Genomic DNA, 12,602 nt, shown 5'->3' with positions numbered 1-12,602 from the left:
TTCAGGTTTGTCATAGAGTAGAAAGTTAAGATCAGTGTGTTGTACTGAAGCCCTAGTGGGACTCAAAGCATATTGATACATCTCCTGTGTATTATGGTGAAGTTAGATAGTCCTTGAAAATTGACATTTAAAACAATTTGCATAGAATTGATAAAACTGAAAAAAAAAAAGAAAGGAGAATGTATATTGAAAACAAAATAGCTGCTCTGACTCATATGTGGAAAGTAAAATTGGCTTTCAGCTTCCCTATTTCAAACTACTTCCTTCTTATAGTAGAGCCAGTATCAAGTAAGGTACTGTAATTGAGTCTGTGTATATATTTGGAATTACAAATGGGAACTGTAGAAAAAAATTCTATTATGGAGCCACTAAAAGGTATACACTGATGTATCATTTGCAAATAAGGTTTTCTGTACTCTTGCAGCCTGACAGGCCATTCCTTCTTAAGTTGCAGGGATGTGTAGCAGTGGTGAAGAGTGAAGTTGAGGAACTATCTAGAAAGTAATAAAGAGAAAAGCCAGAACATTTCTACACCCACATGCTAATAGGTTCTGAAGCCTGATTAGATACCTTTTTAAAGGGAAGAACTAAAATTAAAGTCATTGTGTAGACCAAGGGCAGGACATCTAATTATGTTTTGTTCAGGGAAGCATTTTCAAGAGAATATACCAACTGGAACTCACCTAAACTTAATCCAATATCACAAAAGTCTAGCAGTATTTGCTTTAACTTGGCTATTGAAATCCTAGTTACTAACTTCGGAAATGCCATTTCTGTTTCAGATTGAGCCTCAAGAGATAGGAGAAAACAGCTTTTGGGTAAAAGCCGAAGAAGATAAATTTGAAGACCCAGAACTCTTTGCAAAATTGGCGCTTACCTTTGGAACACAAATGAAAGGTACATTATTCTTTTACTTGGTATTATGCTTTTATTAAGTTTAAAACTGTGCAATTACAGTCTCTTTTATGCTTTGTGCAATACCATGGAATCCACATAATGGTTTTATAGCAGGAAGATAATATAAAATGTGTGTTTTTATTAAGCATAGCAGTCGATTACAAGAATTGCTCCTCCCTCACTTTTACAGCATGGGGAGGAGGAACCTTTTGTAATAATATCTTCTTAAAAAGCAGCATATGTTGCAGACAGATGTGAATGTTTTCACATTGTTATAATTAAATTTAAATTATAATCCTAAAATTATGGTCATCTACATTAATATTCCTAGCTACAGGAACTGTAAGTTGTCAGGTTCTTTTAGATATTCCACACGTGGAGGTTTTGATGGGTAACAAATTTACTTTCATCATTGCTAAAGCAAAAACCTCTACAAGTAAGACTTAAAAATAGCAATTACAAAATGCAGGTGAACTGCAAAATCACAACTCTGTAATGTGCCTGCTGTCATGATTCTTGAAAATTTGGGTTGAAAACATTGTTCTTCTCAAAGTTCTTTTGTTTGGATCCTTAGTATTTGCTTCACTTTTTATACTTAATGCATCTCTTCCTTAAGAAAAAAAAAAGAAGTCTTTAAATAAGCTTCTTTCATTAGTAATTAAATTTGTGTTGTGGAATCTAGGAATCTTCTTTCCCAAAAGGCTGTGTACAGTTAAGCTGAATTGTTACTGTCATTAGTGAATGACAAAAGTGAGTTTTCCAAGGGCTGTATGTATGAGTGCACACTCCTTTAAGCTGTTTGCCTAATACCATCGAAAACTCTCAGGCTGTCTACTGATTTTTGTTGGAACACAGTGTGAAATGGGGCTGTTTGACAACTAGAGAGAGCAATACAGTGAGAATAAAAACCATATTGGAGTTTGCTTTGTTTAGGTGAAGCTGCCCAATATGTTGTGTAAATTGCTCTTCCGCTCTTTCCTTTAGCTGAAAAAAATCATTTCTCAAACAGTTCCTTCTGTAGTAGATGAAATTATTATCATCCTATCTTGAGAATGCAGTTGCTAACAACTGCATATTGATTTTGGTTTTGATACTTTAATACCATCCTCAACTCTTCATGGCTTTTAGATGGTCTTTGAGTATTTCTGAAGCTCCGTACAGCCTCTTCAATTCTTTTCATTAATATCCATGCTTAATGGTCAGTTGATCAGTATTTCATATGTGGCCATTTACTAGTAATTTGTTTCAGGCACTGCAGAGGAGGAAGTACTGTTGGAACTTTGGTTCAATAACTTACTCAGAGCCTAATGAGGAAGGCAAACAAATTAAGAGTCCAAGAAATGGTAGATGCTGAATGGATTCCTGATGTAGCCACAAATCTTTTGTCATTTAATGACTTGTTAGAACACGATATACATAAGGGATGTGCAGTTCTTGAAAGTGGATGAAGTCAGATGTATCAAGTGTTCTTAGGCCAGATCTGAATAAACAAGCACACACTTTGCACTTTTGAAGTGTATACTGACCGTAAGCATTTTGGGGCTTTTTTTTTCTTTTTTAATAACAATTAATGTGGTGCTTTCTGCTTTGATCATAGGGAGGCTTCTGTTTTAATTCAGACCACTAGAATGTTCTCCTGTCTATCAGTTCCTTGATTATTGTATTACTGTGTTCTTCTGGCTGTTTCCTGCATTGCAGGATTAAGAACTGCAGTTTATCCTAATACAGTGCTTGAAAAGTTAACTCAGATGAAGGAAGGTCTCTCAGAGCACCATAGCTCTGGTGAACTTTGTGCCCTTCACAGACTTAGTCATAGCTGAGTTTTTCATTAGATAAATAAACAAGTCTATCCCTCCGAGCTCTTGCCCTTTTCAGTAATCCCTGAATCTCAGCCATTAGTATTCTGCTTTTACAATGCTTCCCACTTTCTGCTCTGAATGTTCAGGTATTAGATTCAGTAATATAAAAGCTTCATCTGTGGTAATTTAACACTCTTTTTCCATACAGATAGATTCTTGGCTCCCAGCATTGCAGTGAGGTTAAAATGATGTGGAGTTAGTCATTGGTTTTACTGTGAACAATAAGACAGGAAAATCTTAGAGGAGAAGATAACCTAGCAGCAGGTAACACTTAAAATGGAATGAGACCCTTCTTAATGAAAATGACAAGCTTCTGCCTTGAGCTGAATTCTTTGATCAGGAATCTGAGAAAATTGTGTCTGAATTCCTGGAATGTTTTATCATTAAAAATGGTGAAAAAAAACCCTCTTGAAATTTTAAAAAAGCAGTATGTTTCATGAGGTAATTCCTGTTGACATAGTTGCACAGTTCTAAAACTATTCTCTAAAAAGCTTATTACTGTGGTGACAGTCTTGCAGATATTTTTCCTGTTCTTCCTTACATTCTTAGTTAAGGGTAGAAAATAACAATCCGTAACAAAGGATGGGAAGACTGTTAAAAATACTACTATGTATTACCCAGGATATTAAAATCTTATTTGGCTGGAAAAAGTAGCTGTCTTTGAGCTCAAGTTTTAAGAAGAACTTGAAAACCTACCAGAAGTCTCAGAGCTTTTGGTTGCAGCACAGACTCAAACAGTTGCATTCTATAAGCAGCTTTTTCCTGCAGTTGCTGCCTGCAAAAGGAAACATTAACTGATGTTCACCTATCTTCCTCACCTCAACAGCCACTTGCAGCTCATTAATCTCCAAAATACTTCAAGCATAATCTGTGATCAAACTTCTGCTTTAATCTCATTTCTTAATGTAGTCTCCTAATATATTATGGCAGAATGATAGAAAGACAAGAGAAAAATGCATTTTGTATTCTCTTGAGCACAGTGAGTATCTAAAACAAATAAATGGAGAAGTGGAAGAAAACTGACAGTTGCCAAAAGGAATTGTGAGGAAGTAGTGTTTACTGTCTTGTATTTCATGGCATTTCAGAATGCCAGTGGGAATAGTAGCTGAAGTAAACCAAATAATAGCATACACACTTATTAAAAATTTGTAATTCCATATAGGCTGCAGCACTCGAATTCGATTAAACCTCTGAATTGCGTTAATGATTTTCTAGCACAATGGTAATGAAATTTCGGGCTTTTTCCTCATTTAGCATAGTTTTGTTTTAAGATACAAGGATAACATAATGTTTATTGTCACTAAACTGTGTGCTGCCTTGCAGCAAGGGTTCTGTTTTCCAGGTAGGCAGTAGTTAGGTTCAGATCAGTAATAAACTGCTGTATTTGTTCTGTCAAATCAGTTTCTGAGCACAACTATGAAAATACCTGTTGTGCAGAGAGCAATAGAAACATTAAGAAATATTCCTTTTCAGACTTTAGATTTTGAGATCTTGGGATTTGAACTAAGTTAACTGAGATCTAATTATCACTATCTCAGCACAGCATGGAAGGATTTTCTCAACTCTTCTAGAGAAACAGTTGATCCGAATCTATTTTAGGGATCTCTGACAAATGGCTTCCAGGGCTTTAAATTTGCATTCAAGATCTTAGATGAGTGTTTTGAGCTTGGAATTGTGCTTCTAGATGGAAAACAATGGACAATAATGATTATAGTCTCACAGATAATTTAGGCAAGTAAATGGTATTCCAGATCAGACACTTGAAAACAAATGGGCAATTCTGGTGGCTGTGAATGAGTTGGACACTGTTGAGCTGTGGGACAGTTACTGCATTGTGGGTGGCAATGGAACACACAGATGCTCTGTATGTTTCCTTGTGTAGCTGCAGGGGCAAATTGAGTAAAGATGGTATCAGCTTCCAGTCAGTTCCTTGTTTTCTTTTGACCTGGTTAATTCTAAAGGAGGATCTGATACCATCCAGAATATTTTTTGTGCGTATGATGCGTTGCTTAGTAGTGGAAGCAGTGATTTTGCTGGTGAAAACATTATCATCCTTTTTGAGTCATGACTTCCAGGACCTGAAAATTTCATGCTCAGTAGTATTTGGTTTGCAAAGTAGTCTTAGTGTGGATTGATTTGTGTTTTGATATTTAAATAGCAAGAGGAAGAAATTCAATTGAGGGTATTATTAGCTCTACCTTATCTTCTTATTTCTAAACCAGTTAAATCTTACTTGCTAGCAGCAGTCTCTTCAGACAAGTTTTGGTTTGTGGGTTTTGTTTGTTTGCTTTTTTTTTCTTTTGCTTTTATTTTTTTTCTGTTGTGGTTTTTGGTGGTTTTTCTTTTTGTTTTTACGGTCAGGATAACCTTTATATAGTGAGATTTTTTTTAAATGTTGTGTGGTCACTTTTAAGCTTTGTGGTCACATAAATGTTTTCTTAATTAAAAAAGAAAATCACACCAGTTTATGGAGTATGATTAAAATGTAAAAGAAACTCTATGAACAATCCTGCTTAGCTAGATTACATAGTATTAACCCTTCAACATATCCTAATAAATGAAGAGAGGAGATACAAGTGATCAGATAAATGCAACATGTCCTTGTGAGACTGTTACATCATCCGAAGTCATTCAGTGCTGTTAGTGCACAGTGTACATATGGGGTGCACTCTCAACTAAGAGTGCGTTCATGTGATGTCTTTTAAGTCATCCTGCTATCAAAATTCTAAAACTAAATAAAAAAATAGTATTTTTATTAAATACATAATACTACCTTTCAAGTGAGGGAAATATTCCAATGAGGTTCAACATGAATTAATGCTTAACATACTCATCCATGCTGGTTGTACATTTCTGGAGGCTTGGGCCACTGCTTTTTAGCAAGGTCAGGCAGAGGTGTGTTTATGTTTCTGTAGAGTGGGTTTAAAAAGCCAAACAGACTAGAATGAAGTGTGTGGCAAGGCCCTACTTAATTGCAAATCTTTCAAGTTTAGGCAGGCAATACTATGTAGTGCAGCTAGAATATTCTTTTTCTAAATTTTGCTTTTGTCTCTTAACTGACATGAAAATTATTTGGCTGCCAGATAATGGAATAACCACCATCAGCAGTAACATGATGTCTGGTTATTTGTGAAATATGATCTCAGAAACTCCCTATAGCTGTGTTTTAATTTTGAGAACATAAAATACACATGTAATTGTATGATGAAGTGTCTTGTGTCAGGTAATAGTAAAGGATTCAAATGTTACGGCTCTTTAGATAGGTGATGATTCATCATATGCTTGGTGCCTCAGGTAACTTGATAATAATGTGACAATACTTGGTGTATCTGGCCTGCTGCTATCAAAATCACTTCTCACTCTTTGATTGATAGTCTAATTGCAATATGCTACAAAGCAAGTTAATGCCTTCTCCCTAAAGGATCATGTTAATTTCTGACTCTTGTAATTTAGGTTGTGTATTTTGCCAGTCAAGAATGATAGTGTGCTCTGAAGAAATTAATTATGTGTACAGTAGATCTGTAAAGGTAGTAATTAGTACATAATAGTCTGTAACTACTGGGATTGTTCCAGTACCGAATTAATTATCCATCCAACTTGCCTCAAGGGAAAACTTCTTGATCAGAGAAGTTGAAGAGTGTTGTTTCTTTATGATTAGACTTTAAAAATAAAATTCAACAAGCATTTTGATGTGTTTTCAAAACTGAAGTTTTAATTGCCAAGTTGTATTTTTCACATTATGGGAGTTACGAATGAGAAAAGGACAAGATAAAATATAAACTGGCATGATAACAAAACATTAATGGAATGTATGTATGTGTATAATGTAATATATATAACAAAATATATTAAATATTTTAATACAGCCTTGTTTTAGTAATTCCAATATGAAAGTAGGTGGCTGTATAGTCCTAACTGATATTTCCCTCTGTGAACAACATTTAAGACTCATCTGTAGGTCAGTTTAAAATATTAGTAATAATTAAAAAATTGTAAAATGTTGCTAGGATTAACTAAAACAGTTTTGGTTTGTTCCTCTTCTAGGTTGGTGTCAGTATTCTAGTATTTAAACTTGGTTTGTTGGTTCAAGGGAAGAGAGTTGAAATGGCAAACTGAATCTAATATGAAAAATTGGTTGGGAAAATGAAGAAATAGCATAACAAACAAACAGAAAAACTGAGGAACAGTCCAGGGAGGTTGTTGCTTCAGAGGAAGACAGAACATGGGACAAGATGTGGTTAAGAACAAGGTGTTGTTTAAATAAGATGAACTCCAGTGATGATATCAACAGCAGCTTTGTCATCTTTATTAACAACACTTATTTGAAGGTGATAATTTCTTTTTTAAGCTACAAAGGCTAGAATACAAACAGGTCAGGAAAGTACTTGCATGGACCTTTAAGAAGACAACAGTGCTTATGCAATTGAGTTTTTTATAAGCATTTTAAGTCAAGTGTTCTTTTAAAATTTGTTGGAAATAGCGATGGGAGTGGCTCTAAAATTAGATAAAGGTGCCACACTGGCTATTTCTGTACAGAAGTGACAGATGCATGCAGGTGTTACACTCAGTGTTTTAAAGAACAAGAAATACATAACACTTATGGATACTTGAGTACTTATTCATACTCTATTGCAGTGTTAGGTATAACAAAAATACAACAATTCTCACTATTCCAATTATGTTGATACTGACCCTTTTTGCTTGAAATATTTTTAGTGGGATTAAAATTTTTTGTATTACTTTTCAGCTGTTTCTTAGTAAAGAGGGAAGGAGCAGCCAAAGAAGTAGGTTGGTACACGTTTTTTCTTGAAGGAAACCTGCATTAGTTTACATTGGGTAACTATCAAGAAAAGGGATTAGTATTTTAAAACAATTTCTGGGATTTTGGGTATGCTAAGAAACCCAGAGAACATCACCTTTTACAGGGTTTGAATTGGTTCTTTTTTTGTTCAGAGTTTCTGTAACTCTGTGTGAGCACACAAGCTTTAGTTTAATACAGGAATCTCTGTTATTAAGCACAAATATGTTATATTGGCTCAACTGTGTGCATTGATTTGGTGTAATGAAAAGAAATTCACAAACTCATAACGTGTTTATTTCTGGAATGCAAACTGCAGGTGGCTCCCTCAGTCTTCTGATTAGTTCAGCATGTCTGTAGTGGTTTCCTTTCCTTCTGTGCTATCTCCTTTTCAGAAGGGCATGAATCCAAACTGAAGAAAGATTCAGCTTCACAGTGCAGAGTAACCAAATGTTTCTGTGTCTTAGAGGACTTGTGTTCAGTTAGATTGCATGCTGAGGGTAATCAGTCTTCTATCTCACTTTTACATAGAAGTAAAGCAAACTTCTTTTGTTTTATCTTTCAGTGTATCTGATTTTTTTTCTTTCTCAATTAGAAATTAAGGTACAATGAAGGAGTGAGTTATTAGTTTGCCTTTTTTCATCTTTTCTGTTCTTTCTCAACTGGATTTATCTAGTAGGTAAACTGTCAGGCTCAGAGGTAGAAAAAGCTTTACACTGTTTAAATAAACTGATGCCTGAAATGATTACGACTTAGCTTAGATGTCTTTGTGTATGTATTTGTGTTTTTTATACATTTATACATGCATTTTTCAATTCTATAATTATTTTAAACCCAATTGCATTTAATACATAAGAATATTCCTTTTGATTAAGGAAAAAAAATTGTATTTGTGACCAATAAAATAAAAGCTTCTCTGCACAGAAGTGTCAGGGGCAATTTGTACCAGAAAGGTATCCAGTCTTCTTGTATTTGAAATACCAAGAGTAAAAAGAAGCAGAGGAAAAGAAGGCCACAGGTGTTCTTTATATTCAGTTTTGTATTGTGTACTAAAGCTTAACTGCAGAAGTTGACTCCTTAGTAGTTATACTTTATTTATAAACTTTGAATAGTTACACAAAGAAGCAGGTTTCTTAGTTGACCCTAGGGATGATGCATGGAGTTTTGCTGTAGCTGGATTATTCAGGGCAGTCAAAATGAGGCCTCCCAAGACTTACTTATATCTATGTTCCTGTGTCAGTTTGTTCTGATGAGGAAGCCTCTGTGCAAGTGGTAGTGGTTTGGTAGCCCCTGCTTCTGGGGAAGGGTGTGTGTCTCTTATTTCAAGAGCATTGGTACCCATTGAATTCATCATAGTGCAAAAGGACTAAAATGAGTCTAGCAGCAAACAAAGTTTCCAGTTAGGAAGCACTGTCTGTAAATTTTAGTTCTTGATAATTGATAATTTTGCAGACTTACCTTTCCATAGGTTAAAGGATTCCCTTTCTATGTAGAAGGTAATTTGTAACAGTCACAAAGAATACACATTTTATTTTATTTGAAAAAGCATGCTAAGTAAAATAAGTATATTATTGGTATGACCTGCTAGCAATTATATTACTTACTTGCTAGAAGTAGATGGGAAGCTGAATATTCACTCGAATTCTTATTTAAAAAATACTGTAACAAAGTCTTTTGCTCACTGTACTTAGGAGTGCCTGACAGTTGTTTTGATTGTATTTATGAAGTGTACAGAAGTGTACAGAAAGGCATAGTTGCAAATATTACTGAGAACAAGTGAAGGCTTTCTTATCATGTTACTTTGATGCTAGTATTTTGACCAAAAGTTTTGTCTGTGATGAATTCATGTGAGGGAACACTGATATTTCATGAAGATTTTCTTTGGCAAAGTAAAGCAAGCTTGAAATATATCCCCTCCCATCCCCTATGTTTTGGACTACTGGATTTCATCCTGTGACAGTGAATGAAGGCTAAAAAAAGATTTTAAAAAGTGAATTCTGCAAAGCACATATTGTTTTCTTCCTATGTTGGGTGTCTCAAAGGTCCCCATTATAAAGTAAGGGTAGACTAAGGATCACTACTTGTCATGCACAGAGAACTGTATGTTACCCATATAGGTATATTCAATAAGTTGTGATCATTCCTTTAGTGGGTTGTACATTCTACACCTATTATGTATCTTGTTTTTCTAAGGGAAATAGAAGCTTGTTGTTGTGTTGGTTTTTGTTTTGTATTTTGTAGTAGCTATATAAAATACAGCATAGGGGTAAAGGCAGTTTTGTATTCTGAAATGTCTATTTCAGTCTCAGTGATGCAGTGCTCAAATAAACTATAGCACATTTAATGAGCAGTTGAGGACAGAGATGCATGTGTTGGGCACTCCAGGGGAAGGGATTGTGTAAAAAGTCTAATTAGCATGAAATATGAATACATTCATGAAGTAGTCTTGATCTATAATGCTCTTACAGAGACTTTTTTTCTCTATGAATTCAACAAGAAAGAAATTCAGAAGTTGAACTGAAAAAAGAATCTGTTCAACTTAAAAAGTAGGGGTTTTTTTTGTTTATTTTAAACAAAAATCTGTATTCCTGGAATAAAACACATTCTGTATTAAGATATAAAAAGAATAGAATAAAAACTATGTTTTTTTCTAATGTCAAAAGAAAAAGTAACCTGCAGAGTATATTCCTCTTTGATTTTTCAACTTAATCTTTTTTTGTGCAGTATCTTATGTAAGTTAGATACTTGAGGCATCTATTTAATGTGAAGCTTGCTAGTCTAGACTACATAGCCCCTTCCATGGTTTTTACAGCAGTTTTTTTTTATCTCCTGTGGAAATTTCCCTGAAGTGTGGCTTATTTTTCACATTTAAGAATTTATATCTCTAGCTGTCTGTAAAATACACTGGTAGCAAGTTGGGAGGTCAATCACTTGTCACTTGTAGGTCTATATTCTAGAATTGTATGCAGGATAGTTTCAACAGTGTGCTTTGCTTTCTGATGTGTTATTTGTAGCTGCAGCTGTGTTCCCTTTGAACTCTCAATGCTGCTAAAGGAAACTCCATGTCTACTATTGCTAGAAAGCTGAGTGTTGTCATACAGGCTCTTCAGCAGTAGTAAAGCCATTCAGTGGCTGTGAATTTGTGACCCAAGGGGAAGGGAAGAAAAAAGTGAAGTCTGGAGGCAAAGATGGAAAGCAGATGAGTTATTTACCAGGAAGTATTGTGCTGACTATTAAATAGACTGTGCACCTGTATTTTAATATCCTGAAAGCTTCCAGCAGAGTTCTAGGAATAACAGTGGGTTTGTTTAAATAAATGAAAACCCTCTCTAAACAAAGGTGTAGTTATAAACAAAATTTATGGTCTTACTTATAAAATAATTCCTTAAGTCTGTATTAAAGAGCTGTTTCTAGAATGCCTGGTTGGAAGGGACCTCAAGGATCATCTGGTCCAACATTGGTTCAGGCTCCATCTTTCAGCAGAACCATAGTGCATGCTGCCTTGTTTCCTAAATGTTTTTACTCTCAAATTTCTCTTAGATGAAATACAGTATGGTGGTTTTTTCCTGTAAAGTATAAACTGACAAAATAGGATCTGATTTGTGGCCTAGTTGCAGCTACTTATTGTGCATTAAAATAAAAAGTTCATCCCTTCCCTTACCTGTTAGCTTTATGTGCAAATTAATTTTTCTTCTGTTTTTTTTTTTCTTTTTTTTTTTTCCTGAAAATCCTAATCTCCTTTTGACATGGCAATTTATCCTTGATTGGTAATTTTTCCAACTTTAATGCTGTTAGGAGATGCTTTGAACAGAATGTCTGCCATTGTATGAGTTTCTGCCATATATTCATAAAGATAGAACTTTTATCTAAATGAAAAAATGTTCTTTGCAGAAAGATACAGTAAGAAGCTATCTAAAGTATTAAAAGTGCTATTAAGTTTCTGAATTCATTGAGAAATTGAAAATACTAGGTACACAGACATTAACACAGATAACAAGCTGATAATTTTGTTGAGTCATTGAATTACTTGTTAATGATGTCAGAAGGATATAAAGCTGAAATTACAGTTTTGCATATTCTGTTGTGTGTCTCATGCAATTGTGGGAAATGAAGACTTCTCTGAAACTTCATTCTTCAAGGTGTTCTGTTCTGTTGTGCTAGGTGAGAATGTAATTATCCTTCACTATGTGAAGAGGCAAGAGAATAGAAAATATATGGCTTCAAGACTTTCTAGAAGCAAAAACTCCACTTGGTAAACTGGTTGATTTTTTGTAAATCAGTGGGGAACTATCTGCTAATTGTACAGTCTGAACAGTATTATGAAAATGGTGGAATAAGTGTTGAGGTTTTTCCTTTTGTTCTTCCATTTAAGACATTTGGGTCATTAGTGCTGAAAACACTGCTGCTTTAATGAATCATTTCAGCCATATTTTCCTTAAGTTGGTAATATAAAGGTAAGGAGTGCATAGGTTACATTGCTTAAATTTAGAATATACTGGGGATTTTGTACACGTATATGCTTATAATGTGCTGAGGTGAATAGTGAAACCTGACTGTTGGTGAAGGTGAGAGACTGGGAGCTGTGTCTTTCAGGACTATTTTTAGTGTGCTAGAGTACAGGTTGCTTAATTTAGTACTCTGGTAGGTCCCCTCAGACTAATCCTGTAACGTGGAAGTAATTTATCTTTTGCCTCTTGAAGGCAATTAATCATTGCACATGTATTCACTGAGCACCTGGGTGTTTTCAACACACTTTAAGATACCTGGACCCAAAAAAGTTTTTTTTCAAGATAAATCTGTTAGAAGGAAGAAATGACAACCATAGAGGGCTGTCTTCAGGCTGGTTGACTCAGTTATTTTGTCTTAAGCAGGAGACTGAGAGCAGATGCTTAGGCAACAGACTAAATGTGTTTATAGATATTAAATGTCAGTCTTTTTATGTACATAGACAAAATATAACCTAAATAGTGATATTTCCCAGCTTCCTATAGTTGATGTGTTTTTCTGAGCCAGAGGTCACAAATTCATACATAGCAAAGTTTACAGTG

At 34.7% G+C, this 12,602-nt stretch overlaps 1 protein-coding gene across 5 annotated transcripts in view; it reads left to right on the top strand.

The window, feature by feature from the left end:
• Positions 1 to 12,602, top strand: part of DIAPH2 (diaphanous related formin 2) — a 204,941-nt gene that overhangs the window by 50,074 nt on the left and 142,265 nt on the right. For all 5 annotated transcript variants that reach the window (XM_030448826.1, XM_030448825.1, XM_030448824.1 and 2 more), the window contains one exon: positions 783 to 897. In XM_030448826.1, coding sequence (XP_030304686.1) covers positions 783 to 897 — 115 coding nt within the window. The remainder of the gene's footprint in view (positions 1 to 782; positions 898 to 12,602) is intronic.

Source organism: Calypte anna, chromosome 4 (genome assembly GCF_003957555.1).
Source record: "Calypte anna isolate BGI_N300 chromosome 4, bCalAnn1_v1.p, whole genome shotgun sequence".
Lineage (NCBI taxonomy): Eukaryota > Metazoa > Chordata > Aves > Apodiformes > Trochilidae > Calypte > Calypte anna.
The sequence above is the reverse complement of the archived record's forward strand: the minus strand, read 5'-3'. Positions and strand labels throughout refer to the sequence as shown.